Raw genomic sequence first — 27,407 nt, 5'->3', positions numbered from 1 at the left:
AGTCAACGCGCTAGACGGTGAGCCCATGGGCACTGGGTTCATTACGCACCGTACAGAGGTAATCAAGTTACAAGTGGGCTCCATACACCATGAGAACATCATTTTTTTCGTCATCTCCGCTCCACGGGAGCCGCTAGTTCTCGGCCACCCCTGGCTCGTCACCCATGATCCGGTCATCTCCTGGAAATCTGGCGATATCACGGCTTGGAGTGAGGTATGTAGGGCAGAGTGCCTCAATTTACCGTGCAAAATGTCTACTGTGGAGGATGCGCAGGGTGCGGTGTCTACTGTTGTCCCTACAGAATACCAGGATTACGCGCAGGTGTTCTCCAAGGAGAGGGCTACCGTGTTACCATCCTCATCGGGCCTGGGACTGCGCGATTGAAATGCTATCCGGGGCTACACCTCCTGCGTCCTTGTATAGACTATCGAGGGTTGAACGATATTACCATCAAAAATCGTTACCCTCTTCCTTTGATTCCAGCAGCCCTCGAACAGGTGGGACAGGCCTCCATGTACAGTAAACTGGACCTCAGGAGTGCGTACAATCTGGTGCGTATTAGAGAAGGGGATGAATGGAAGACCGCCTTCATCACACATCGAGGACACTACGAATATTGTGTCATGCCCTATGGACTTACCAACGCGCCCTCAGTATTCCAGGCGTTCATGAATGACATTTTCAGGGACATGATTGATCGCTTTGTTATAGTGTACATTGATGACATCCTAATATATTCTAACTCTCTGAGTGAACATGTGTCCCATGTACGACAGGTTCTGGATCGGCTCCTACAACATTCTCTGTTCGTGAAGGCAGAAAAGAGTGAATTCCATGTCACTACGATTTCCTTCCTTGGGGCCATACTCACTCCCGACGGGGTTAAACTGGATGAATCCAAGGTGCAAGCGGTACAAGACTGGCCTCAACCCCAGACGGTGAAAGAGCTCCAGAGATTCTTAGGGTTTGCCAATTACTATAGACGGTTCGTGCGTAATTTCAGCACAACCGCAGCGCCCCTGTCGGCGATGACCAGCTACAAGGGTCGCGGTCTGAACTGGACGGAGGGGGCAGTGCGTGCGTTTGAGACGTTGAAGCAACGCTTTACCACCGCTCCTATTCAATGTCAGCCGGACCCTACCTTACCGTTTATCGTGGAAGTGGACGCTTCGGAGGTTGGAGTTGGAGCCGTGTTATCCCAACGCCAAGGTGAGCCGCCTAAATCACGACCCTGTGCTTTCTTTTCAAGGAAACTGAATTCTGCCGAGCAGAACTATGACGTGGGTAATCGGGAATTACTGGCGGTGAAGTTAGCACTGGAGGAGTGGAGACATTGGTTGGAGGGAGCAGAGCATCCGTTCCAAGTGCTCACGGACCACCGCAACCTGGAGTATCTTCACAGTGCCAAACGACTGAACTCCCGACAGGCAAGGTGGTCTTTATTCTTCAACCGTTTCCGATTCACTGTCTCCTATATCCCCGGGTCCAAGAATGGTAAGGCGGACGCGCTTTCCCGACGGTTCGAGCGCGCGGAAAGACCCGTGGAGCCAGAACCTATTCTCCCCATGAGTTGCCGTGCTGGTCCTGTGAGGTGGGCTATTGATGACACTATTCAGGAGAGCTTACAAGCGGAACCAACCCCTCCAGAAACCCCGGTGTCTAAGGTGTTTGTACCAGCTCCGCTTCGACCTCAACTGATGGAATGGTGCCACACGTCGCTGGGATCTGGTCATCCCGGAATCACTCGAACTACACGACTCATCAGCCGAAAATACTGGTGGGATTCCCTCACAGATGACGTCAGAGACTATGTGTTATCCTGTCCAGTATGTGCTCAGTCCAAGGTACCTCGTGCACTACCGGAGGGTAAGCTGATGCCATTGCCAACTCCTCAACAACCCTGGTCGCACATTGCTATGGACTTTGTTACCGACCTACCAGAATCAGAGGGCCATACTGTAATTCTCGTGGTCATCGATCGTTTCTCCAAGATGTGCCGGTTAGTACCCATGACCCGTTTGCCTAACGCCACTCAGATGGCTGAGACTATGTTTACCCAGGTGTTCCGGCAGTTTGGTGTCCCGGAGGATATTGTTTCCGACCGGGGACCCCAGTTTGTATACCGGGTATGGAAGGCCTTCTGCGAACGCTTGGGCATCTCGGTTAGCCTAACCTCCGGATATCATCCCCAGGCCAATGGGCAGACAGAACGACTTAACCAGGAAATTGGGAAATATCTACGGCAACAATGTTCGCGGCAGCCGCAAGAGTGGAGCCGATTCCTTCCTTGGGTAGAGTATGCTCAGAACTCACTCATTCACACCTCCCTACGCCTAACGCCCTTCCAGTGTGTTCTAGGGTATCAACCACCCCTGTTCCCGTGGGATACCGCATCAGGGATGGTACCGGCTGTGGACGAGTGGTTCCGTCGGAGTGCGCAGGTCTGGGAGACGGCCCATCAACATCTCAGTCAAGCCTCACAACAGCAAAAGACCTACGCCGACCGACGCCGGAGACCTACTCCCACTTATCAACCCGGGCAACGAGTGTGGCTGTCTACCCGAGACCTGCGGTTCCGACGGAGCTGCAAGAAGCTCCAACCCAGGTACATCGGTCCTTTCAAGGTACAGAGACGTATTAACCCTGTCACCTACCGTCTGTTACTCCCTCGACACTACAGGATAAACCCTACGTTCCACGTCTCCCTATTGAAACCTGTCCACTATAGCCCGATGTACCCCCCAATTGCTCAACAACCTACTACACCACCTTTGGATGATGAACAGGACACCACCTATACAGTCCACGAGATACTGGAGTCAAGACGGAGACGAGGGGGCATCGAATATCTCGTGGACTGGGAGGGACATGGACCTGAGGAACGGTCCTGGATCCCTGCTAAGGACATACTGGACCCCGCTCTCAAGGCCACCTTCCACGCTGAACACCCAGATCATCCAGGACCCCGACCCAGAGGAAGACCACCCGGTAGAGGTAGAAGGCTGTCAGGAGCCGGCCCTGGGGAGGGGGATACTGTAAGGGATCGGGGGTTGGCTGGGTCTAGACAGAGTCTGACACTTCCCCGATCTACAGAGAGGGGGAGTCATCAGACTCGATCTGGTTCACCTGAGTTCTGAGCACACCTGTCAGTAATTAGTGTAGGATATAAGGTGTGCTCAGAAGCTCAGTCGGTGCGAGGTATTGTTCCATTGTGACTTGCTAAGCGTTTTGTTCCGAGAGAGAGAGTTTGTTGTTTTTGATTACCCGTGTATCCGACCTGTGCCTTGTTGTTTGACTTCCCGAATTGCTTAATCCTCTGCTTGTTTATCCCAGTGATTACCGTACTCTGACCCTGTGCCTGTGCCCTCGACTACGACTACGCCCGCTCCCTTGGTACCTCTGCCTGTCTCTGCCTGGCCCGGTTTTGACCACAGCCCGCCCGACTACGATTAAGCTATTCCCTTGTCTGTACTCTAATAAAGCATCGCAATTCTGCGATTGGATCTTACCACTCTGTCCGAGTATTCATTACAATCTGCAGTATCGGCCGTGATTGAGAGTCCCATAGGGCGGCGCACAATTGGCCGGGGTAGGCCGTCATTGTAAATAAGAATTTGTTCTTAACTGACTTGCCTACTTAAATAAAGGTTAAATAAAATAAAAATAAAAAATAAAATTGGCAGTACGCCCAGACCTTGTTTTGACAACAAAATATATCTCGGTTTCAAGATCTAAGCTTAAAGAGAAGAAGCCTCGTGAGGTATTGGTCTGACACATGTTATGAACCAGTATTGGTCGGTCACATGAATGGAACAAAACGGTAATGATTAATTAATTATGCTAAATCATGCAAATATAACTTGTCTGTGTATAGCCGTATATAAGACAACTGATGGGACTGCCCCAGCAGAGCTTCTGACAGACGTTCACTATGGTGCATTACGTTTGTTGGAACCTCTCCAGCGCGCTGACAATAAACAATGATTCATTAAAGATTGACTTTGAGTGTCCCTGTGTACGAATTTCCATGACATAGGCATTGGTCTGAAGCCGAAAAAGAAAGGAAATTCATGAGCTCCACAATTCCTACTCCACCCATGCTCTACAAAGGTTTTCCAGCACACAGCTTTGACCTACTACAGTAGATATGTTGGTCTATTGTACTTCAAACAATGTGTATGCAGGTTGCTTAGAATTTAAACCTTATCAAACAGCCACAGTAACTCAATATTAGGAAGGTGTCCTTAATGTTTTGTACACTCAGTGTATATAGACATTATAGTTTTTACACCATAACACAGCAATACAAGTAAAGTAAAAATACACAATGACAAATGGCAACAGAAATAATGTAGTTATTAGTATTTATTTAATATTAACAGCTGAGAGGGAAGTGAAAAACCAGAAACCCATTTAAGCCAATATGGAGTAAACTGGAAAAATATCCCTGATCTCATTTAACAAGACAATCAAGCAAGCTACTGGAAAATACACAAATAATCAACATGTAGCCTACCAATTAACTATTCACATACATTCTTGACTGTCACATTAGGTGGCTCGGAGAGCAAGGCATGAAGTGGCACAAACTGCTCTGTGTTCTGCGTCAGCTCCCCCCGACATCCTACTTCTCCCCCTGGCATCCTAGTCTTTCACCTTCGGTGGAAACAACTTGGGATATACCAAGGGGATGGCACTGGTGCAGCAGATGCATGGATTTAGAGGTGGTAAGCCACATTTTTCCTGGGACAACGGTGGTCGTCTCTGATATCGTGCAGCGGAGGGGGGCCAGAGGATAAACAAGTGCATAGAGAGGGCCTGGCACTCCGTCAATCATCTGGTGTATGCATTTCAGGGAACACAATCCGCCACCCTGCTGTTAAGCAGTGTGTCCCTGGGATGTACCGTAGGGGTGGAGTGCATTTGATGGATGAGGGCAACAACGTATTCCTTGAGAGTTTAGAGTTGGTCTCTCCAGTCTCCTCCGTAGTAGCAAAACGCAGAGCCACCAAATGATGACAGGAAGGTATTGCTGTTGTTCATTCACTCAGTACTGATTGAACGTTCATTTCTCTTGCTTGGTAATTTTTTTTTGTCTAAAACGGTTGATGTGTTGAAAACAGTCACATAGGTAACCAAGTTAGCAAGCATGGCTTTTTCTTCTGACTGTGCAAAGGTTGCGCAAGCAAATAATGATTTTGGTGTAGTTTAACCTGGGTGCACCCGCACACCCCTGCCTACTCTTTACTTGGATGGCGACTTTAGATTTTCGGGAATACATTGAAAAGTAACTTGACTTGTGTTAATCAGTCAGCGCAAATGTGTATTATAATAAATAAAAGAAAATCATTGACAGGGGAGGGAGCGTACTGAATCAATGCATAAGGTAAGGGCTGTAACGTTAGCTAGCTATATTGCTAAGCAAGCCAGGTTGACTAGTGTATGGAGTAACGTTAGCTAATGTTAACGTTAGATGAGCAACTCCCATTGCATGTATTATACATTAGCAGCGTGGCAGTTTTCTAAGGTTTGGTGTTGACTATGAACTTTACTTAGCTAGCTAGCTGTGCTTTGTTGAAGAATATGGGAGATATTGTCAACATTGAGTTGTGCCGGTGCACGATCTGTCCATACAGCTAATGTTAAAGCCTTGTTGGCTTGTAGATAGCTAGCTAGCTAACATTACTGGCTAACATTAGTTGGCTAGCTAACTGGCAATAGCAGCCAAGGACGTTCGCTATCTTATTTGCGCTTATTTGTTTGTGCTCTGATTACACGCAAGTGTCAAGGTCAACAGTTTACACAGATGACTTCAGCCATGTGAAAAACCTTCCATAGCAAAATATAGCTAGCTTCCTTTGCTTGTAGCTTGCCTCTCATCCAACTTGTGTCAGCTAACTACTAACACAACCCAAGTGCTTTGGTCTGGTTTTAGAACTCTTGAGATTCGGCTGAAAAGATGTTAGCGTTGTGAGAAATGCAACAAAAAGGTAGCACATCGTTGGTTCTTAATGGACAGAAATGAGCATGTGAGATTGACAGATTATACATTTAATCAAAACTGTTGCCCCTACAAACGAATTCAGTCCGAAAGGTGGCAAGTCTAATGGTCACTTTATGGACGCTGTAGTCTTGTTCTTATCCGACACCTAGATATTGAGCTAAGTCGGGGCAAGACATTTGATTGTTTTCCTAATTATAACAACCCGGACAGCTCATGACGAGAGGTGGGGAGTGTGTTGTGTACCTCCAATCAAGTTGATTTGTGAATTTTCATTGACATTGGTGTCATATTGGCTTAGATATGATGGTAGGGAGATTTGAATGTAACATTGAGCTTTAACCAATGCCCTAATATTGTGGGGGCTATCACCAGTTAAGGGAAATCACAACTGACCATAGATCAGTGTCTAGGGCAGTGGTATTCAAACTTTTTCAGCAGAGACCCCATTTTTTCACCAAGAGTTTCTGGGTACCCCATTTTTTCTAACGACACAACCTTAAAATCAGTAAATTTAGATTTTTTTCATCAACAAATAACCTTCAATTCATTGCATTTTCATCTCCAATAAAAAAAGAAACCAATAAATAAATGTATTCAATAAATTAACAATTTTTAATTATCTTTCTCAAAAACGTTTGTATATTGTCCCATACAATAATCTTGACTCTTATTTTTTTTTTTTTATTACGACCCCAACTTTGAATACCACTGGTCTAGAGGCTTACTTCAGAGCTAGAACAGCTTTTGATGTTGCAGTCTCAGAGACAAAACATTAGCTTCTTGTTATTGTCTTTGACAAACAAAGATCCCTTATTTTGTCATAAACATAGAGGCTGACAGAGGAAAAGCAGACAGTGTCAAGAGTGGCATTCTTCAGATTCAGTATTGAGGGTGTAGACTTTTCCTGGAACTGAAGTCAGGCTCCGACGGGACTAGAGAGGATCAAAGAAAATAAAAGCCCCATTCCTCCACATAATGGATTTTTACTCTAAGAGAGGAGTAATGCTACCACCAAAGGTACTGCTATTGAATCCTAACATCCCTGAGAGACAGGAGAGCACTCAGATGAAGGACAGATTATTTGGTCTGGCCCAGGTATCTTGACACCCCACTTACCTCCTCCGATGTGTGATTTGTGTGGTATTGGTTAAAGGAAGATTCAGCGAAATGACATTGCCATGAGCAGCACCGGAGATACATTGAGATAAACAAGATGCAAGACTTCGCTCTCACAGTCACACACAGTTTCTGCGTATGTACACGGGTTCACTTCACACTGTGTACAACGTGGTAGCCAGGGCACCAAAACAGTGGAGAAGTTGAGCCTTGCGCTTCAATGCTCTTATTTGTTGTGGAAATTGACCCACTACGCTCTTTACTTTCTGCATCTACGTCATATCACTGAGTCTACCTTTAAGTACTGTGTAATAGTGGTCTGATGGCCTTGTTTGTTTGTAAGGGTTAAGGTGTGGCCATGAGAGAGAGAGGTGTGTGTAGGTGTGTGTGTGAGTGTGTGTGTGTGTGTATGTGTGTGTGTGTGTGTGTGTGTGTGTGTGTGTGTGTGTGTGTGTGTTTTGGGGAGGGGTTGGGGATGGAGCAGTGTTGTTTTCGCTCTGATCTTTTTTGTGATGAGGTACACCTGAGCCCAGCACCTGAGGGACATACACCGTCTGATTATCAACACTCATTATCTCTCATTTATCTCTCCTTCCCTCCTTATCTTCTTTACCTCACTCCTTCCATCCTGAACACAGACACCCACCCACTACATCTGTATTTAGCTCACACACACATGGAAACACACACCCCCCCACATAAAAAGAGGAGAGATACGTGTGCTTGACTACAGCTAAATGGACACTCATCCCAGGACGTTCTCTCGCTCACTAGCTCTCTTTCTCTCTGTCATCCTCTCTTTCATGTTTAATCTGTAAAGAGGTGGATACAGACAGAAAGAAAGAGGGAGAGAGAAAGAGAGAGGGAGTAAGAGAGGCCTGTGCTTGTCTTCACTGCTCACGTAACCCCAGTGTGATGGTCCCTAATGGAGGCTGAGATAGAGATATTACCCCTGGGCCCTGTGCTCTTACTCAATCACTCCCTGTCTCTCCCTCTCTCATGTTCTCTACCCCTCTCTTTCTCCCTCACTCTCTCTCCTACACTTGCTAAGCCACTTTGACTTGGAAGATAATGTAGTGTCCTCAGTGTGATAATGGCATGTCCATTCAAAACAAACAGGGAATGACGTTGATGAACCTACTGCAGCAGAGCACCAGATAACTTAAAATGGCAACACAGGCTGATAGATCTATTGCAATGCAGTGTAATGAGAAGATAGACATTTGTTTGAAAGTAATTATTTAGGGGCACTATGAGATGATTGAACACACAAATTCATATGAAACTACTACCATCAGCGCAACAGTCTTCTTGTAAATCAGCATGCTGACTAAGACGAGAATGTTCTGTCTGGTGGGTGTTTGTGTGTGTTGGTGTGTGCGTTAAAACTGCAGTAATAACAGGCCAGAGGAGGCAGCCTAATTCCTGGCCAATCAGCAGGAGAGAATGAAGTCATTGGGATTCAGAGGGACTGGGGCACAGTAGGAGAACTTATCTGAGAAAAAAGCAAAATTATCTTGATCATGGCTAGAACTAACCATTTTATAATATTCTATGTGTAAGAGAGCTACGTATGCCCTTACAGTCATTGCTCAACAAAGAGTTTATCTCAGCATCACTGAGTCAAATTGATTCAAACAGAGTCATGGATGTAATCAAACAGTCACCTTTCATTTGAGTCACTGATTAGTAAAGACTATAGTAAGCCTCAAATAAGCCTCATTTGATGATTCATGAGTATGAGGGTTTGTCAATGCCAATGCTACAGTCTTGTCTTAGCTGGTACATAGAGGCTGTCCGTAGAAACACTGACACGGCAATCTTCATAAACACTACTCTGAGCCACTCGACAGCCTCACTCAGCAGAACTGGGCAGAAATACAAAACCAGATGGACACACACACGCATGCACCCACTCACACACACACACACACTCGGTGACCTTACAAGCACAAACACATCAGTCGCACTGTCAATGCTAACCACCTCCTAATGTACACTTAGCTGCTACACAAACAAAGAGAGGGAGTGAAACACAGATAGATGAGGTGATGGAGGGAGGGAGGGATAAGAGAAGGTAAGACAGGGAACAACATCACGTATTACAAAGACAGAATCCCCCCACCCCTCAGGACACACAGACCTATTTAACAGTGCCCTTTGTTTTATATTGTACCTTTTGGTGCGTCGGAACATGTTGCTTGCGTAGTGAGGGTAGCTTTGCGTAATGCTAAGCAACGAGAGCAGTTGAGAACTGAGAGAGAGTCAGGAAGCAGCAGGGTCCCTTGAAAATGTCATCGCAACGCTTCCTCAACCTTTAGATGTGCACCGGTGTCTGAGTGATGTGGCGGTGGACAAACGACAGTAAAGGAGAGTGAGGGAGAGAGAGAGAGAGAGCGAGAGAGGGACAGAGGGAGGGAGGGAGGGAGGGAGTTAGGGAGGGGCTGAGGCTGAGGCTGAGGCTGAGGCTGTCTTTGATTTCAGATAGGAACAAAAAAGCAGACAGGGAATTGTGGATCGTTTCTCAAGGGTAAGGGCCATGGCAAGGGAAGGGGTTACCAAGAAAAACTTCAAAAATGACTCATTTGAGCCAGAAAGGAGGTTAGGGGGGTGGTGGGGGAAATGTCATAAGAGTGCTCACTCTCCGTGTCTGTGTGTGTGTGTGCACGTGTGTGTGCGCTTGAGAGGTAAATCTGTGTGAAAAGCTTTTTACTGGAGGCTACTGTAAATATGAATAAGAGAAAAGAGAGCGAGGGAGGAAGGGATGATGAATTCATTATTCCAGGGAGGAGGAGAAGATAGTCCAGAGCTTGTTAATTGAAGCTGATGCTAGGAGGTGGTAGAGGTGTGTGTGTTTATCTACAATATGTGTGTATACAATTGGATGTGTCCTACATAACAAAAAACAGATATTTTAGATTAGATATGAACATATCCATTTCATAATTCATCCAAGCAAGTGTAAAACCAAAACAGTGCTGATAAATACAAGCCTGCTGAGAACAATAGAGGAGACAGCCCTTCCAGATGAATAGATCAAGACAGTATATTAATGTGAGGCCTACTCCAGTGAGCATATCTATAATGGATGATATGGATGATACTGGTCTATTGGGAGGGAGGCCTAAAATGGGAACCAGACTGAGACAGAATGAACCCAGATGGTACATCTCTGGAGGAGAGCATAGAGTTGATGACAAAATGGGGGACAAAATGAAAGCTGAATACAACTGTGAGTGGAAAATAGAGGAGATGACCAGTGGTCACTGAGGTCAGATGTCAGCACGGTCCCCAGGTTCATTTCCTGGTTTATTTCCCAGGGGTGTGGTGTGGGTGATATGGGCAGGGGGAACAGACGGGTTACAGAGAGAGGCAGAGAGAGGGACTGGATGGAAGTAGGGAGAAGAGACTACACAGAGAGACTGCTTGGGTCTGTGTTCTGTATGCTGTGATTATAAACACACACAAGTGTGCGCGCACACACACACACACAAAGTCACAATGATAGGATGATGAAAGCTCCATCTACCACATTATTAACATATTATAACATTTAATTAACACAATAAATCATGTCAGCCATATCTTTGTCCTGCTGACACAGACCATAACACAAGCCATAAGACTCCTGAACAGCTAATCATGGCTACCTGGACTATTTGCATTGTCGTTTGCCCCGCTGCTGCTACTCACTGTTTATTATCAATACATAGTCACTTTAACTCTACCCACATGTACATATTACCTCAATTACCTTGACTAACCGTTGCCCCCGCACATTGACTCTGCATTGTTGGTTAAGGGCTTGTAGGTAAGCATTTCACTGTAAGGTCTACACCTGTTGTATTCGGCACATGTGGCAAATACAATTTGATTTGATTTGATTTGATTTGGAGCTGTTTCCCTACCACACACAAGCTAGGGCATGAGAAAAGGAGGGTGTGTGAGAGAGAGAGAGAGAGAGAGAGAGAGAGAGAGAGAGAGAGAGAGAGAGAGAGAGAGAGAGAGAGAGAGAGAGAGAGAGAGAGAGACATTGTGAGGGAGAGAGAGAGAGAGAGAGAGAGACATTGTGAGGGAGAGAGAGTGAGAGAGAGAGAGACATTGTGAGGGAGAGAGAGAGAGAGAGAGAGAGACATTGTGAGGGAGAGAGAGTGAGAGAGAGAGAGACATTGTGAGGGAGAGACAGAGTGAGAGAGAGAGACAGACAAAGAAAGAGGAGGAACTGTTTCAGCACCATGGACAGCGATCAGACTCAGAGCGCTGTCTACCCAGACAGACTGCAGGATTGCCTCCTCCATTCATTCTAATTCCCTTCTCAGTACCTCTAGAGTATCCTCAACCCCTCAATAGGGTGTTGAAATGCTAATCATGTCTCAAAAGGGATTCAACACAGATGAAATCTTCCAACCAGGACAGTAGAGCCCTCGGCTGATAAAATAGTTGTTGTTTCCAAACACCCACTTCCCCTGGCTAGGGGTGTGTTCCATATGGAGTGCCCAGTTGGCCAGGAGGGAGGGACTGTACTAACCTGCTGTTCTTGCGGGGCAGTGGCAGATCCTTCTGGAAGAAAGGCAGAAAAAGAGAGGACAACAGAGATCAGGTACTGGTAACATTAGAGGGATTCACAGGTTACAAGGTGGTTAAAAGGAGAGAAACAGATACCCTGTACGTCACCTCACCACATTAGTACATAAGCTAAGCAATGGAATGTTATGATATGACACCTCCCTTCAATCTCTTAGTCCACTTGGACCTCGCCTCTGCTATGAAGACTGTCATTCTTATTATATACAGTACATGGTATTCTGTGTGTCTTTGTTTGTGAATTCCCTTGAATTCTCTCTGTTTCTCTCGCTCTCTGTCTGTCTCTGTGTTCCCTGAGCAGAGCAGAACAGTGTGTCCATCCTCCTATCTCTCCCCTGGGTCCCAGATGGACCCAGAACACTGGGCTGCAACAGCAGCAAACGCTGTGTACCCTGAATGAAAAGCGGATTGAGAAGTGCCAGATCCTACGCCAGCCCAGCCTGGCTCTTTGAAATGCTTCTCACTGAGGCACTGGTTTAGTTTCCCTGGCAGTTTTCAAATGCTAGCGTTTTAGCATTTGTGGCACAAATCCCATTCAAGTCATGGTACTGATATTAGCATTTTTCACGCATCATGTTCAAATCATCTATAAGTGACTGTCACGATCGTCATGGAGAGACCAAGGCGCAGCGTTGCGGGTGAACATATTATATATTTATTAAATGATCACACGATCAAAACAACCAACGAAAAACGTGACGTCTATGGTAAACACACACCAACACGAACAAGAAACCACAAACACAACGTGAAAGACAGACAGTTAAATATGGCTCCCAATCAGAGACACCCAGCTGACACTCGTTGCCTCTGATTGGGAGTCACTCAGACCAACATAGAAAAATCAAACATATAATTACACACCCTGGCTCAACATAACATTGTCCCCAGAGCCAGGGCGTGACAGTACCCCCCCTAAAGGCGCGGACTCCGACCGCGCCAACTAAATCCCACAGGGGAGGGACCGGGTGGGCACTCCGCCTAGGCGGCGGATCCGGCTCCGGACATGACCCAGGCACGGGTTGTGCTGGACTGACGACGCGCACCCCTGGCTTTGTGCGTGGAGGAGGAACGGGCCTTACCAGGCTGACGACGCACACCGTAGGCTTGGTGCGTGGAGCAGGGACAGGCCGGACTGGGCTGACGAAGCACACCACTGACTTGGTGCGGGGAGCAGGAACGGGCCGAGCCGGGCTGACGAAGCGCACCACTGCCTTGGTGCGGGGAGCAGGAATGGGCCGGACCGGGCTGACGAAGCGCACCCCTGACTTGGTGCGGGGAGCAGGAATGGGCCGGACCGGGCTGACGACGCACACCACTGACTTGGTGCGGGGAGCAGGAATGGGCCGGACCGGGCTGACGACGCGCACCACTGACTTGGTGCGGGGAGCAGGAATGGGCCGGACCGGGCTGACGACGCGCACCACTGACTTGGTGCAGGGAGCAGGAATGGGCTGGACCGGGCTGACGACGCGCACCACTGACTTGGTGCGGGGAGCAAGAATGGGCCAGACCGGGCTGACGACGCGCACCACTGACTTGGTGCGGGGAGCAGGAATGGGCCGGACCGGGCTGACGACGCACACCACTGACTTGGGGCGGGGAGCAGGAACGGGCCGCGCCGGGCTGACGAAACGCACCACTGACTTGGTGGGAGTGGCAGGAACAGGCCGGACCGTACTGGGAACACACACCACTGGCCCTACTTGGGGATCAGGAACAGGCCGGACCGGACTGGCAACACACGCCAGTACCTCTCGCCGTGCCTCTACAACCTCCTTCCCCCTGGTGACCAGTGACTCCCGTAACCTGGCGGCCTCCTCTGCCAACCCGCTGGACCGCTCTATCGCGGCCTCCTGCTGCCCCGACGTTGTTAGCCCCCCCCTAAAAAAATTCTGGGGGTCTCTCCTCCCCGTGGGCCAGGCCTCCATCGTTCTCGCCCAACTCTCGCTCCTCTGTCTCCAACTCTCGCCATTCAGCTCCTCAATGGGCTTGACCCAGTCGAAGCTCCTCCTCAACTGGTCCCAAGTCCACCCTCTCTGCTCCTCACTAGGCTTGACCCAGTCGAGGCTGCCACGGAGATCTGCCAGCGATGGCTCCTGGACACGCTGCTTGGTCTGGTTTAGGTGGTTTCTTCTGTCACGATCGTCATGGAGAGACCAAGGCGCAGCGTTGCGGGTGAACATATTATATATTTATTAAATGATCACACGATCAAAACAACCAACGAAAAACGTGACGTCTATGGTAAACACACACCAACACGAACAAGAAACCACAAACACAACGTGAAAGACAGACAGTTAAATATGGCTCCCAATCAGAGACACCCAGCTGACACTCGTTGCCTCTGATTGGGAGTCACTCAGACCAACATAGAAAAATCAAACATAGAATTACACACCCTGGCTCAACATAACATTGTCCCCAGAGCCAGGGCGTGACAGTGACTTTGTTGAGATTCACAATCAATTTTAGATACTTTCGGAGGATTTGGTGCGCGACAAATGCTAATATTGGTACCATGACTTGAATGGGATTTGTGCCCCAAATGCTAAAACATTAGCATTTGAAAACAATGGCAGGAAAATAAAACTAATGCATGGATTGCTGTCATACCTTGTCTATAGACTGCTTTTGGGGTAAGGAAACCAATGTGTCATTTTGTAATTTGGGTGAACTATCCCTTTAAGCTCTGTGGTGGCTAGAGCTTCAGCCTCCACCTGAGCCTGATTCTGCCTCTGTCTGTGTCCCTGACTGCTTACTTCTAACACACACACATTCACTGCAACAGACTCCCACTCTTTCCAGACATACATGTAGAACATGAAAGAGACAGAGAAATTGCAAATTGACCAAGAGGTAATGCAAAATAAATTGGGGGAAAGAGGGGCCAAGAGAGAAGGCCAAGAAGAGGTGAATAGAGAGATAATGGAGAGAAACGCGGATCCAGAAAGTCCAAACGCTCACAGGCATTATTTTGGTGACTAACATTGAGCCCGTTTCCCAGGTGTGTGTTGTGTAGAGCGCTAATTAATGCATTAGCCACTCCACATCCACTCCTGTCAAAGAGGGGTGACTCAGTCAAGATGCCATTAGCATTGACTGACAGGCAACCAGTGACAATCAATACAATTAGGTTAATCTTGAGCTAAAGTGTATGTTTGTTTGTGAGTGTGTGTGTGTGTGCTTACATGTATACTATAAGCTATTAGGGCTGTGAATTTCCAGGTACTACGATATTATCACAATACTTAGGAGACAATACGATATGTACTGCGATTGTCATGATTCTATATATATTGCGATTTGGTGTTCCAAACATATTGCTCACTATATGTCTGCTGCAGAGAGACTAGAGAGAGAATAAGAAAATGAGTTTTGATCAGTCATGGAAATAAAACTTCTGAAAACATGTTGGCTCACTATTTAAAAGGAAGATGGAGAACAAGCTATAGGATGCAAAATACCAGAGTTTTGGTGCAGGTACAGCAGACTAGCTCTAAAACAATTTTTATTATTTATTATTACAAATCAATACTTAATATCATCCAAAAATTATGTTGCGATATCTAACTGTATCGTTTTTTTCCCCATCACTATAGGCTATAGACTGTATAATGTGTGTGCGTGTGTGTGATCCTCTTCATAAGGTTCTCCCTCTTGAACAACTAGAGAAACCCTCTCCACAGTGAGTGCTTGTCTAGAGGAATGTCTTTGTATCCAAGGGACAAACCTCCCACATAGCAGAATACTTTCAACATTCAGTTACCTTGAAGGGTCAAACGGAACACTCCACAGATTTAGTCTTACCCCAGAGAGAGCTGGTAAAAGCTAGGAATGCTTGGGAGAGAAGGCAGTAGGGCCTTGATTGATGAGTGAATATGAAAGAAACCATTTTGGATCAAAAGAGAAGTAACCTCACCATTGTAAAGTCAGATTCTCACATGTGTTTTACACCCAGCACAAACCGAAGGTTATCGATAGTTGTTGGTGTATATTAAGCTCCTCTCATGGGTTTACGTGTTAATAGACACAAATCCCTCTTTACAAGGACGACCGAATATTCAACCTATTGATTCCTCCTCACTCGTCCTCCATTGATCAGACTAATTGACCCTGAGCCATCAGAGCTCTGTACAACATGACTTGAAAGGGTGGATGGAGGGAAGACAGTGCAGAGAGACTAGTGATGGGGGAGAGTGTATGAACATATCTCAGACACCACATCATAAAGCTATCTGGCTTATACCCGTCATACTGTAAATACCAGTAATTCACTTTATAATTGCCACTTTAAGGGCTGTTGCATAGATCCATATTGAGTCTATGCCTGCACTGAAATGCACTTTCAATAGATACTCTGCATTGCGCATACTTTTTCATCCAGGACTAATCAAAGTCAATGTAACCTCTCACAACATGATTATGAAGAGAATATCTAGTTCGCTTTGACACACAAGGAGTGGAGATATTTTTATGCTACAAGTGCAGACTAGTAAGAGTAAGAACGAATGAAGAGAAACCTTCAGAATTTAGAGGTTTAAAACCAAAGGAACAAAGCAGAATGCACTACACCGACTACGGCATTGAATCAAAATGAGTCTGCTCATTGTCTGATGTCCTCAGTGGGGCCCTTTACTGCTGTGGCATGTCTGAAGCATGTCTAGACAACAAAGAGAACAATGTGGTGCATCAAAGAGATTGCGTCCTTCTATTTTGTCTGGGAGGAAGGAATCAGAACCATGCACAGGACCCTACAGGTGTAGGATCTTAATTTGAGCCAGTTTGCTACCTCAGGAAAATAATCCAGCAGCAACAGGAAATGTGACTTATTATGTTGATTATAATTAATGGAAATGTTTGTCGGGGTTGATACATTTTACGCAAGGGAAAATCAACACTGACATGTCTAAGTGTAAATTACAAACTTCAGAAGCCTTTTTAAACTTAAAATACACTACAAGTTTTAAATGTCCTGCACTGCAGGAAGGAATTAGAACCATGCACAGGGTTCTACCTTGGAGAAAGGAATCCGCACCATTGACAGGGCTCTATCTTGGAGGAAGGACTCAGCACCATGGACAGGGCTCTACCTTGGAGGAAGGAATCAGCACCATGGACAGGGCTCTACCTTGGAGGAAGGACTCAGCACCATGGACAGGGCTCTACCTTGGAGGAAATTATCAGCACCATGGACAGGGCTCTACCTTGGAGGAAGTTATCAGCACCATGGACAGGGCTCTACCTTAACAGAAGGAATCTGGACCATGGACAGATGGTAGATAAATTAATATGTCTTACAGGCAGTTTACCATTGGAAACAATGGTCAAGGTTCCTGTCTGTGTAAATTGGTGTTCCCTCTCTCGCACGAGCATACTTTTCTGTGTGAGACCAATGGCTATGGTCCACTTATCGTCAGTTCCCTGCTCTCCCCACCTGCCCCGCCCCCAAAACATTTGCCAGTGAGATGCTTCTTGGGCACCCCATCTGCGAGGCGGGGGCAATAAGTAGACCAGAGTGAGGGAGTGGGGTGTCTCGCTTTCACTAATGTCTCTGGTCCTACCTTGGAGGAAGGAATCAGAACCATGGACCGGGGATACTTAGGAGGAGGTCACTCCAAAGAGCCAACTCAGTAGTGGGATATAGAAGATATATAGTAAAGAGATTCAGGGAAGTGTGTAGGTTCAAAAATACCAAATGAGATCAGGAGAGGAGATTAGCTGCTCAAGAGCCAATGTATCCTATCAACTCAATCTGCCCTACGAACAACATGATTTTCATTGTTGAACCAACATTCTAATGCTCTCTCACTTTGTCAGGGCCAGATTGGGAGATCTCATGTCCCACTGAAATCTAGACTTAATCAATGGCCAGCCATTGTGTCATTTTGTTCCTCTGTCGGCCATTGACTCAGTCAATCCAGGAAGCTGACACTAATGAAAGGGATTGTAATTGAGTTTCCGCTCTCCGAGCGTTAAACACACTAAAAGCACAGCGACTGGCTGACGGTGGAGGTTGGTGCTCTGAATCTGATGGATCTGGAGCGGAATGACGACAGATGGAGCTCTGTCACAACGTTAATGTTCCCACTGACTAATCACAGATTTGAAAGCAAAACAATTATACTCTATATTTACCCCATCTTTCTGACGAGGATGACTGCTCTTCCAGAAGGTTCTACACTGTGGGTTGAGGAGTGGGCTCCTATAGAGTCTAAATGGTCCCTCTGAGTCGCATCCACATTGGGATGTTCATGACAAAATGACAAAACGTATGTCAAATGTCTATGAATATTCAAATAGACTCTATTGTCCTGTGATTGCTGTGGTTGGCAGCATTACAAATACAGTTCAGGTTCATGTTTCTATTGCCTGATTGTAATGCTGTGTACAGTACAGTATACTCTGCTGTGGCCCAGGGGGGAGGTTGATCTCCCAGTTACGAGTCTGTGTTCCACCGGATGCTCCACAACATGCTTGTGTATTCAGCCCAGAGCAGAAAGTGCTGCGCTGATGACCGTTTCAACACGAGATGGTGCGTCTCAAGGGGTTTTATCCTTTCAATAAGAATACCTAATTAATAGAATACAAGTGATTGTGATGTATGATGAGATGTCACTAATGCAGAAAGAGGTATCAGCTCTAGAATTATGGAAACACCTCAATATCAGGCCTTAACAAGGAGTTCGACTTAAAACAGTTTCAAAATGTCTGAATTATTGTGTGCTTTTTTTCATCCTAACTGAATATACACTACTGGTCAAATGTTTTAGAACTGAGTTTAAATGTATTTGGCTAAGGTGTATGTAAACTTCCGACTTCAACTGTATACAGTTGAAGTCGGAAGTTTACATACACTTAGGTTGGAGTAATTAAAACTAGTTTTTCAACCACTCCACAAATTTCTTGTTAACAATCTATCGTTTTGGCAAGTCGGTTAGGACATCTACTTTGTGCATGACACAAGTAATTTTTCCAACAATTGTTTACAGACAGATTATTTCACTTATAATTCACTGTATCACAATTCCAGTGGGTCAGAAGTTTACATACGTTAAGATGGCGGTGCCTTTAAACAGCTTGGAAAATTCCAGAAAATGATGTCATGGTTTTAGAAGCTTCTGATAGGCTAACTGACATCATTTGAGTATATTGGAGGTGTACCTGTGGATGTATTTCAAGGCCTACCTTCAAACCCAGTGCCTCTTTGCTTGACATAATGGGAAAATCAAAAGAAATCAGCCAAGACCTCAGAAATTTTTTTTGTAGACCTCCACAATTCTGGTTCATCCTTGGGAGCAATTTCCAAACGCCTGAAGGTACCACGTTCATCTGTACAAACAATAGTACACAAGTATAAACACCATGGGACCACGCAGCCGTCATACCACTCAGGAAGGAGATGCGTTCTGTCTCCTAGAGATGAACGTACTTTGGTGCGAAATGTGCAAATCAATCCCAGAACAACAGCAAAGGACCTTGTGAAGATGCTGGAGGAAACAGGTACAAAAGTATCTATATCCACAGTAAAACAAGTCCTATATCGATATAACCTGAAAGGCCACTCAGCAAGGAAGAAGCCACTGCTCCAAAACCGCCATAAAAATGCCAGACTACGGTTTGCAACTGCACATGGGGAAAAAGATCGTACTTTTTGGAGAAATGTCCTCTGGTCTGATGAAACAAAAATAGAACTATTTGGCCATAATGACCATCATTATGTTTGGAGAAAAAAGGGGGCTGCTTGCAAGCCGAAGAACACCATCCCAACCGTGAAGCACGGGGGTGGCAGCATCATGCTGTGGGGGTGTTTTGCTGCAGGAGGGACTGGTGCACTTCACATAATAGATGGCATCACGAGGAAGGAAAATTATGTGGATATATTGAAGCAACACCTCAAGACATCAGTCAGGAAGTTAAAGCTGGGTCGCAAATGGGTCTTCCAAATGTACAATGACCCCAAGCATACTTCCAAAGTTGTGGCAAAATGGCTTAAGGACAACAAAGTCAAGGTATTGGAGTGGCCATCACAAAGCCCTGACCTCAATCCTATAGAACATTTGTGGGCAGAACTGAAAAAGCGTGTGCGAGCAAGGAGGCCTACAAACCTGACTCCGTTACACCAGCTCTGTCAGGAGGAATGGTCCAAAATTCACCCAATTTATTGTGGGAAGCTTGTGGAAGGCTACCCGAAACGTTTGACCCAAGTTAAACAATTTAAAGGCAATGCTACCAAATACTAATTGAGTGTATGTAAACTTCTGACCCACTGGGAATGTGATGAAAGAAATAACATCTGAAATAAATCATTCTCTCTACTATTATTCTGACATTTCACATTCTAAAAATAAAGTGGTGATCCTAACTGACTGTCACACTCTGGCTCTGGGACTGTGTAGTTAGAGTCAGGGTGTATTTCATTTGGTGGTGTTGGGTATGGGTGCGTTTCATTTGTTTGTGTTTTTGGGGTAATTGGTCTTGTGACTCCCAATCGGAGGTAACGAGTGTCAGCTGTCGGCTCGTTATCTCTGATTGGGAGCCATATTTAAAGTGTGTGTTTTCACCTTGTGTTTGTGGGTTTTTGTTCTATGTTCAGTCGGTGTACTGAGGACGTTACGGATCGTGTTTTGTTTTGTCGTTATTTCAACATTAAAGTCATGTTCACTCCCAACGCTGCGCTTTGGTCCTACTTTATTGGCGATCGTGACAGAAAAACCCACCACAACGAGACCAAGCAGCAGTTGGAATACGAGTGGTGGAGCCAGAAGAGCGAAGGTTGGGAGAGGACTATGGAGGCCTGGTCCACCGAGAGGAGAGACCCCCAGAAAATTTTTAGGGGGGGGCTCACGACGTCGGGGCAGAAGGTGTACGGCCCGGAGGAGTGCAAGAGGTTGGCAGAGATGGCCGCCAGTTTAAGGGGGCCACTGGTTACGAAGGGGATGGAAAGTGTGGAGGCACGGCGAGAGGTACTGGGGGGTGTTTCCAGTCCGGTCCGGCCCGTTCCTGATCCCCGTGTAGGGCCAGGGGTGTGTGTCCCCAGTGCGGTTCTGTCTGTTCCTGCTCAACGCACCAAGCCTACGGGGTGCGTCGCCAGCCCAGCTCGGCCTGTTCCTGCGCCCCGCACCAAGTCTGTGGTGCGTTTCGCCAGCCCAGCCCGGCCTGTCCCTGCTCAACGCACCGAGCCTACGGGGTGCGTCGTCAGCCCTGTCCAGCCAGAGCCGTCCGCCAGACAGGATCAGCCAGAGCCGTCCGCCAGACAGGATCAGCCAGAGCCTTCCGCCAGCCATGAGCAGCCAGATCCTTCCGCCAGCCATGAGCAGCCAGATCCTTCCGCCAGCCATGAGCAGCCAGATCCGTCAGCCAGCCATGAGCAGCCAGATCCGTCAGCCATCCATGAGCGGCCAGATCCGTCAGCCAGCCATGAGCAGCCAGATCCGTCAGCCAGCCATGAGCCGTCCAGCCAGGATCCGCCAGAGCCGTCCAGCCAGGATCCGCCAGAGCCGTCCAGCCAGGATCCGCCAGAGCCGTCCAGCCGGGATCCGCCAGAGCCGTCCAGCCGGGATCCGCCAGAGCCGTCCAGCCGGGATCCGCCAGAGCCTTCCAGCCGGGATCCGCCAGAGCCGTCCAGCCGGGATCCGCCAGAGCCGTCCAGCCAGGATCCGCCAGAGCCGTCCAGCCGGGATCCGCCAGAGCCGTCCAGCCGGGATCCACCAGAGCCGTCCAGCCGGGATCCGCCAGAGCCGTCCAGCCGGGATCTGCCAGAGCCGTCCAGCCAGGATCCTCGCACCAAGCCAGGGGCGCGTGACGTCAGTCCGGTTCCGGCCAGCGGGGCTAGACAGGCCCAGGGGTACTTTGGGGGGTTGGAGAGGAAGTGGGGAGGAAGCCCGGAGCCGGAGCCGCCGCCGAGGAGGAATGCCCACCCAGCCCTCCCCTGTTTGCTTGTAGTTAGGCACGGTCGCAGTCCGCGCCTTTGGGGGGGGGTACTGTCACACTCTGGCTCTGGGACTGTGTAGTTAGAGTCAGGGTGTATTTCATTTGGTGGTGTTGGGTATGGGTGCGTTTCATTTGTTTGTGTTTTTGGGGTAATTGGTCTTGTGACTCCCAATCGGAGGTAACGAGTGTCAGCTGTCGGCTCGTTATCTCTGATTGGGAGCCATATTTAAAGTGTGTGTTTTCACCTTGTGTTTGTGGGTTTTTGTTCTATGTTCAGTCGGTGTACTGAGGACGTTACGGATCGTGTTTTGTTTTGTCGTTATTTCAACATTAAAGTCATGTTCACTCCCAACGCTGCGCTTTGGTCCTACTTTATTGGCGATCGTGACACTGACCTAAGACAGGGAATTTTTACTAGGATTAAATGTCAGGAATTGTGAAAAACTGAGTTGAAATGTATTTGGCTAAGGTGTGCGTAAACTTCCCACTTCAACTGTATACAGTATTTATATTACCGTAAATATTGATCACATTCCTTTTGTATGGTCATATATTTTGATACATTGAATGTTGATATTGTATATATTTTACCTCCTGTTTCAGGAAGTGATGTCACTGAGTACTGCCCATATATATAGGACCTTCCAACCCCACCTGGGATATGGATGCCTGATGAAGACCTAAGGATCGAAACGTTGTTATAAATAAATATCACCTGGGAGCATGAGCAGCAGTGTGCAGCGTTTTCCTTTTTATTTTTCAATAATTCACCTACAACTCCAGCACCTGGATGTGTGTATGTTCTTCAGCTTTTGCACAACACCTCAATATCAGCAATATGGTGCAACTTTAATTATCTTCCTCCAGACTACTTCCTGGCAGTAATCTCTGTGAGGCTCTCTGATAATGAGATGGGCTTGCTAAGACTCCCACCAGCCAGCCAGGAGGATCAGACAGAGGCAGGCAGAGAGTAATGCTACCGCCGGACCCTGCCATGTTTCCCCTGAGATATGAGAAACAACAGCACTATAAATGGTCGTCTGACGTCATGCCCTTCAGCTCCTCATGTCTGGGCCGGAGGAGAAATGGCCCTGGCTGTAACTAATTAGTACTGGATGGGCTCCCTCACCACAGCTACACCGCCGCTGGCCCCATCATTTCGTGGACACACAAAGGACAATGGTGAGAAAGTGAGTCTGGGGGCTTAGACAGACCTAGACAGGGGCCTGCTCATCACCTCAGTCAGTGTCAGTGATTGGCTTACCGTCCCATGTCTGACAGATGGAGAGGGGCTGGGGAAGAGGGTGATGCTGTAGTATGGGAGTGTCATGTCATCCCCACTGGCAGGCACACCATCCTCAATACCCCACACATTATTCAGATCGGTCCTTCCCCTGTATCCTACTGTACATACTGTACATGTTTATAAATGTGTAGGTGGAGGCTGGAGGGATAGTGTCTGGAGCGGATACAAAGATGTTTGTTTCATGTTAGTCATGTTGAAGCAGTGCATCATGGGGCTGACCCTTGACCTGCTCTCTGTGGGAGTGGGGTGTGTCACCATATGGCGCAGAGAGATGCGCCAGAAGGGGGATTTTAAACAGACATTAACAGTTGTGAGAGTGTGTGTTGGCTGGGATGATGAGACTCCAGAGAGATGCACCAGAAGGGGGATTTTAAACAGACACTAACGGTTGTGAGAGTGTGTGTTGGCTGGGATGATGAGACTCCAGAGAGATGAGCTGTTGGATGGTCATCCAGACACTATCCATCCTCATAAACACACAGAAGCACACTGGCACACACACACATCTTCTTTATGCACATTCATGACTCATGCTTGTTGTTGAGACATGTAGATGTTTCAAGATGTCACCCGATGTCACTAGTTTGCTTTGCCTTATGTTTTATTTCACACACATGCCTACACACACACACACACACATCCACTATTTGTTTGCTGTTGTGTTTGCCAGTGTCTTCTGTCTGTGTTGTCCATTTTGTCTTACATTGCCTTTTGCCTCTTGCCAGGCCATCATTGTAATTAATTATGTGTTCTTAATTGAATTTCCTGGTTAAATAAAGGTTAAATAAAACATAAAATACTGTGAAGTCAAGCATATGTGCACAGACACAGACCACACACACTCACACACACTGGAATTGAGAGTGTTGACAATGCCATGAAGTGAATTGTCCCACCACAGTAAAGAAACTGTGTAATGGTCAACCCCAGTCTCTCCATCCCCAGCTCTCTATCCCTCCCTCCTCTTCATCACTATACTGCCCAGCCCTAACGAGGCCCTAAGGCACTCTGCTTGCCTGCCTGGCTGGCTGGCTGACCACTCAGCTCAGTTCACTTGACTGAATCACGCTCCAAGGGGGAGGGGTGACCCGTACTTAACCAGGCTACTTCATAATGGATGAACACGTAGGCTTCAGTAATATGAACATGCCATATCAATATGCATGGCGGTACATTTTCATTATGGAGCTATTACCTTGAGTGGCATTATAGACATAGAGTCGCCAAGTATCTTATGAATATGACCTCTGCTGAGATACATTAAATCAAGATTTCTGCAGCTGAGCATATTAAGTCGTAAATGCATAACACAGTTGTTATAACACATGCTCTAAAAAGGATGTCGTGTATGGGTAGTTGGTTATTAACATATTAGCCAAAGGATTGTATTGAACATAATCTCAACTCAATGGCACATTCTGTACGATTTCTATTGACATGAGTGTAGCCTACCTATAACTAACTGTCAAATGAGAGATACTATCAAACACATTACGCCCGAACCTCACCTGCAGCCTCCGACGCCGAATTATCCCCGAGTCATCCATGGCGTAATAAGGCGCAGTCGGATGGGGATTTCCCCAAAACAGCCCCCTGACCCTTCACTTGTTTCGGTTTCAACCCAAACAACTCTGCGGCATCCACTGGCTGTCCGGTTCTCACTCAAATAACACAGCCGAGACGGCGGCGCTGCTCACTTTGAGCCAAAGCGCGTGCAGTGTCACGTTGAGGAACCGCTTGAAAACCACCAAATGCTAAGATGTCCCGTAGCATCTGAAACAAGCAGGGTCTTCGGGCTTTTACGTCTTTAAAATAAAGTTATTCCACTGTAGCCTATAGGTTAATTAAATGTTTAAGTCAATGATTCATAATTGCCCCATGTTGATAGTCGACTGTCACCTTCACTTCTTCAGGTTGTTTTTAGAGCATCTTTGTGGACCACCAACATTTCTTTAGAGACTTCACTTGCAATATAGTCTACTGCACCAATTCTTTGGCGGTATCTAAAATAAGTTACACCTACAGCATTAAATGTTCACAATATACCAGAAATTTCATTTCGCGGTTGATGCTGCTTGAGCAACGGTTCGAGACGTGCAAAGCTGCTTCCTCGAGCTCAGTCAGTCCAGTTGACATTGCCGCTGATTCGCCCATGAATCTATCTACTTCTTTGGACTCCCAAGGCAATAACAGTCCATGACATAACAAAACACATCGTCCTTACGCTCAACCTTTAAAAATTCGAGAGAATGTTCTTCTCCCTGGCTGCATACCGCAGTCCATTCATTCTTCTACCTTCACTTCCTTTGATAACCGACGACAATAACGCGATATCTGTAACCCTTCCGCGCCCGGGATTCCCTCTCGCCCCTCCTCCACGCGCAATCAGCAACTGGGCCAGTGTGATGAACTAAGCATCCCTCTTCTCTCGCCACAGGCAAATGGGGGGGGATAACTAGGCTAATATGGGTGAACTACTACATTGTTGGGCAATGATGAGAACCGCATGTTCTGAATAATGAGATAACTAGGCTAATATGGGTGAACTACTACATTGTTGGGCAATGATGAGAACCGCATGCGTGTGGACGTGCATACTGGTCCTTCAGGACCATGGACAGCGCCACGTAGCCTACGAATGAGTGCCTTGGCTTTTAGATAGTTTTACTTCGCGCCATTGCATTGTCATTCTTTTTTTTAACCAGCACTACAATCAAAATGTTGTACATATATATTTTTCCTTTTGCAATATCTCTTCATAGTGTATGTTGGTCTCAAAAGCTCATATCAGGAGACCTTGCAAATGGAATCCAGTAAGTCTACTAACCTGATGTTGATCAAGCATGGATCAGCTTTATCATGCATGACATATCCAGGATTTAACCCCCCTAGGGATGACCGATCATTCCTGGCCCATATCCAATATCTTTATGTCCTGGAGTTTGATGAAATAGGCCTATGTGCAGCAAACAGGTTAGATCTCAAACAGTTGTCATCCACTTGTTGCATAATAAATTACCATGAACGATTAGAGGGCAGGGAGCTGAAACTTTTGACGTCTCTCTCCATCAGAAAAAGGCTTGAGTATAGAGAATATTTTACTCGTGGTTTGGTGCCCTCAACATTTGTGAACAAACTGAAACAGACAGTCAGACAATGCATGACCTGAGTGAAAGGAAGGAGAACAAACAGTGGCTGGTGTTTGCCCTTGGACAGTTGGCCATTCGACAGATCTACAGATCTACTATAATGGGTTCCTCTCATCATATTTGTTTGCCTGTGATGATGATGATGGACAGATGGGTTGCCCTTTGGAAGAGAGGGGTTGCGTAATGCTTTGCAGTCGAGGATTAGGACTTTCACACTGTTTTTATGTAACATATGGTCGGTCCAAGTGCATGCAATGATGACCTCATCCTCAGCCAGGACACAGTCAGCCCACAGAGCAACACTGCAGCATGTACACACACAACAACACACACACACACAGTCCAGCTAGACCATCCAGTCCAAACAAATATACTGTAACCAATTGAAATGAATTCAACAGATTACTACTCCACATAGAATTGTAATGCCACTTGAATTAGTACATTGTGCTCATAATGCACAAATCATGGAAAAAGCTGCAGTAAGCAGGCTTTGATTCATTTAATTAAATAGCCTCCATCAGGGCTTTCTGGCTGGCTGGCTGGCACACTTTCCTAATGCTGATGGCTCCTCTTTATGTTCCATTTCTATGTAGCCAACAACCACCTCACAGAGACAAACACTCACAACCCAATCAGCCAGCCATTAGATTCCCTCACCCAAACCCTTTAACACCTCATCCACTCCACTCAGTCATCTCTACTGCTGTGGTGCCTTTAGACATACTGCAGGCACTGTATTGATTTTTGCTCCTTGCTTTAACTCGTCTGACTGATAGAACCTGCATGATGCCCTGCATGGCAGGTTAAAGCCTGGTGGGCATGCAGTGCATTCAGAAAGTATTCAGACCCCTTGACTTTTTCCACATTTTCTTACATTACAGCCCTATTCTAAAATTTATGTTTTACCTCATCAATCTACACACAATACCCCATAATGACAAAGCAAAAACAGGTTTTTAGACATTTTTGCAAATGTATTAAAAATAAAAAACAGAAATACCTTATTTACAGAAGTCTTCAGACCCTTTGCTATGAGACTCGTAATTGAGCTCCGGTGCATCCTGTTTCCATTGATCATCCTACAGATGTTTCTACAACTTGATTGGAGTCCACCTGTGGCAAATAAAATTGATTGGACACGATTTGGAAAGGCACACACCTGTCTATATAAGGTCCCACATTTGACAATGCATGTCAGATCAAAAACCAAGCCATGAGGTCGAAGGAATTATCTGTAGAGCTCCGAGACAGGATTGTGTCGAGGCACAGATCTGGGGAAGGTTACCAACACATTTCTGCAGTATTGAA

General features: G+C 46.6%; 1 protein-coding gene across 1 annotated transcript in view; it reads right to left on the bottom strand.

Annotated features, from left to right (window-relative positions):
• The window catches only part of LOC311139287 (microtubule-associated serine/threonine-protein kinase 1-like), a gene marked incomplete at both ends in the record, with an annotated part of 91,908 nt that extends 67,414 nt beyond the window's left edge, over positions 1 to 24,494 (bottom strand). Inside the window, 2 exons of the mRNA XM_084174173.1 lie at positions 11,650 to 11,681; positions 24,456 to 24,494. Of these exons, the coding sequence (XP_084030299.1) occupies positions 11,650 to 11,681; positions 24,456 to 24,494 (71 nt within the window). The remainder of the gene's footprint in view (positions 1 to 11,649; positions 11,682 to 24,455) is intronic.
• Positions 24,495 to 27,407: the final 2,913 nt, after the last annotated feature.

Source organism: Coregonus lavaretus (genome assembly GCF_964263955.1).
Source record: "Coregonus lavaretus genome assembly, chromosome: 2".
NCBI lineage: Eukaryota > Metazoa > Chordata > Actinopteri > Salmoniformes > Salmonidae > Coregonus > Coregonus lavaretus.
Note: the sequence above shows the minus strand (reverse complement) of the source record. Positions and strands in the feature narration are given on the sequence as shown.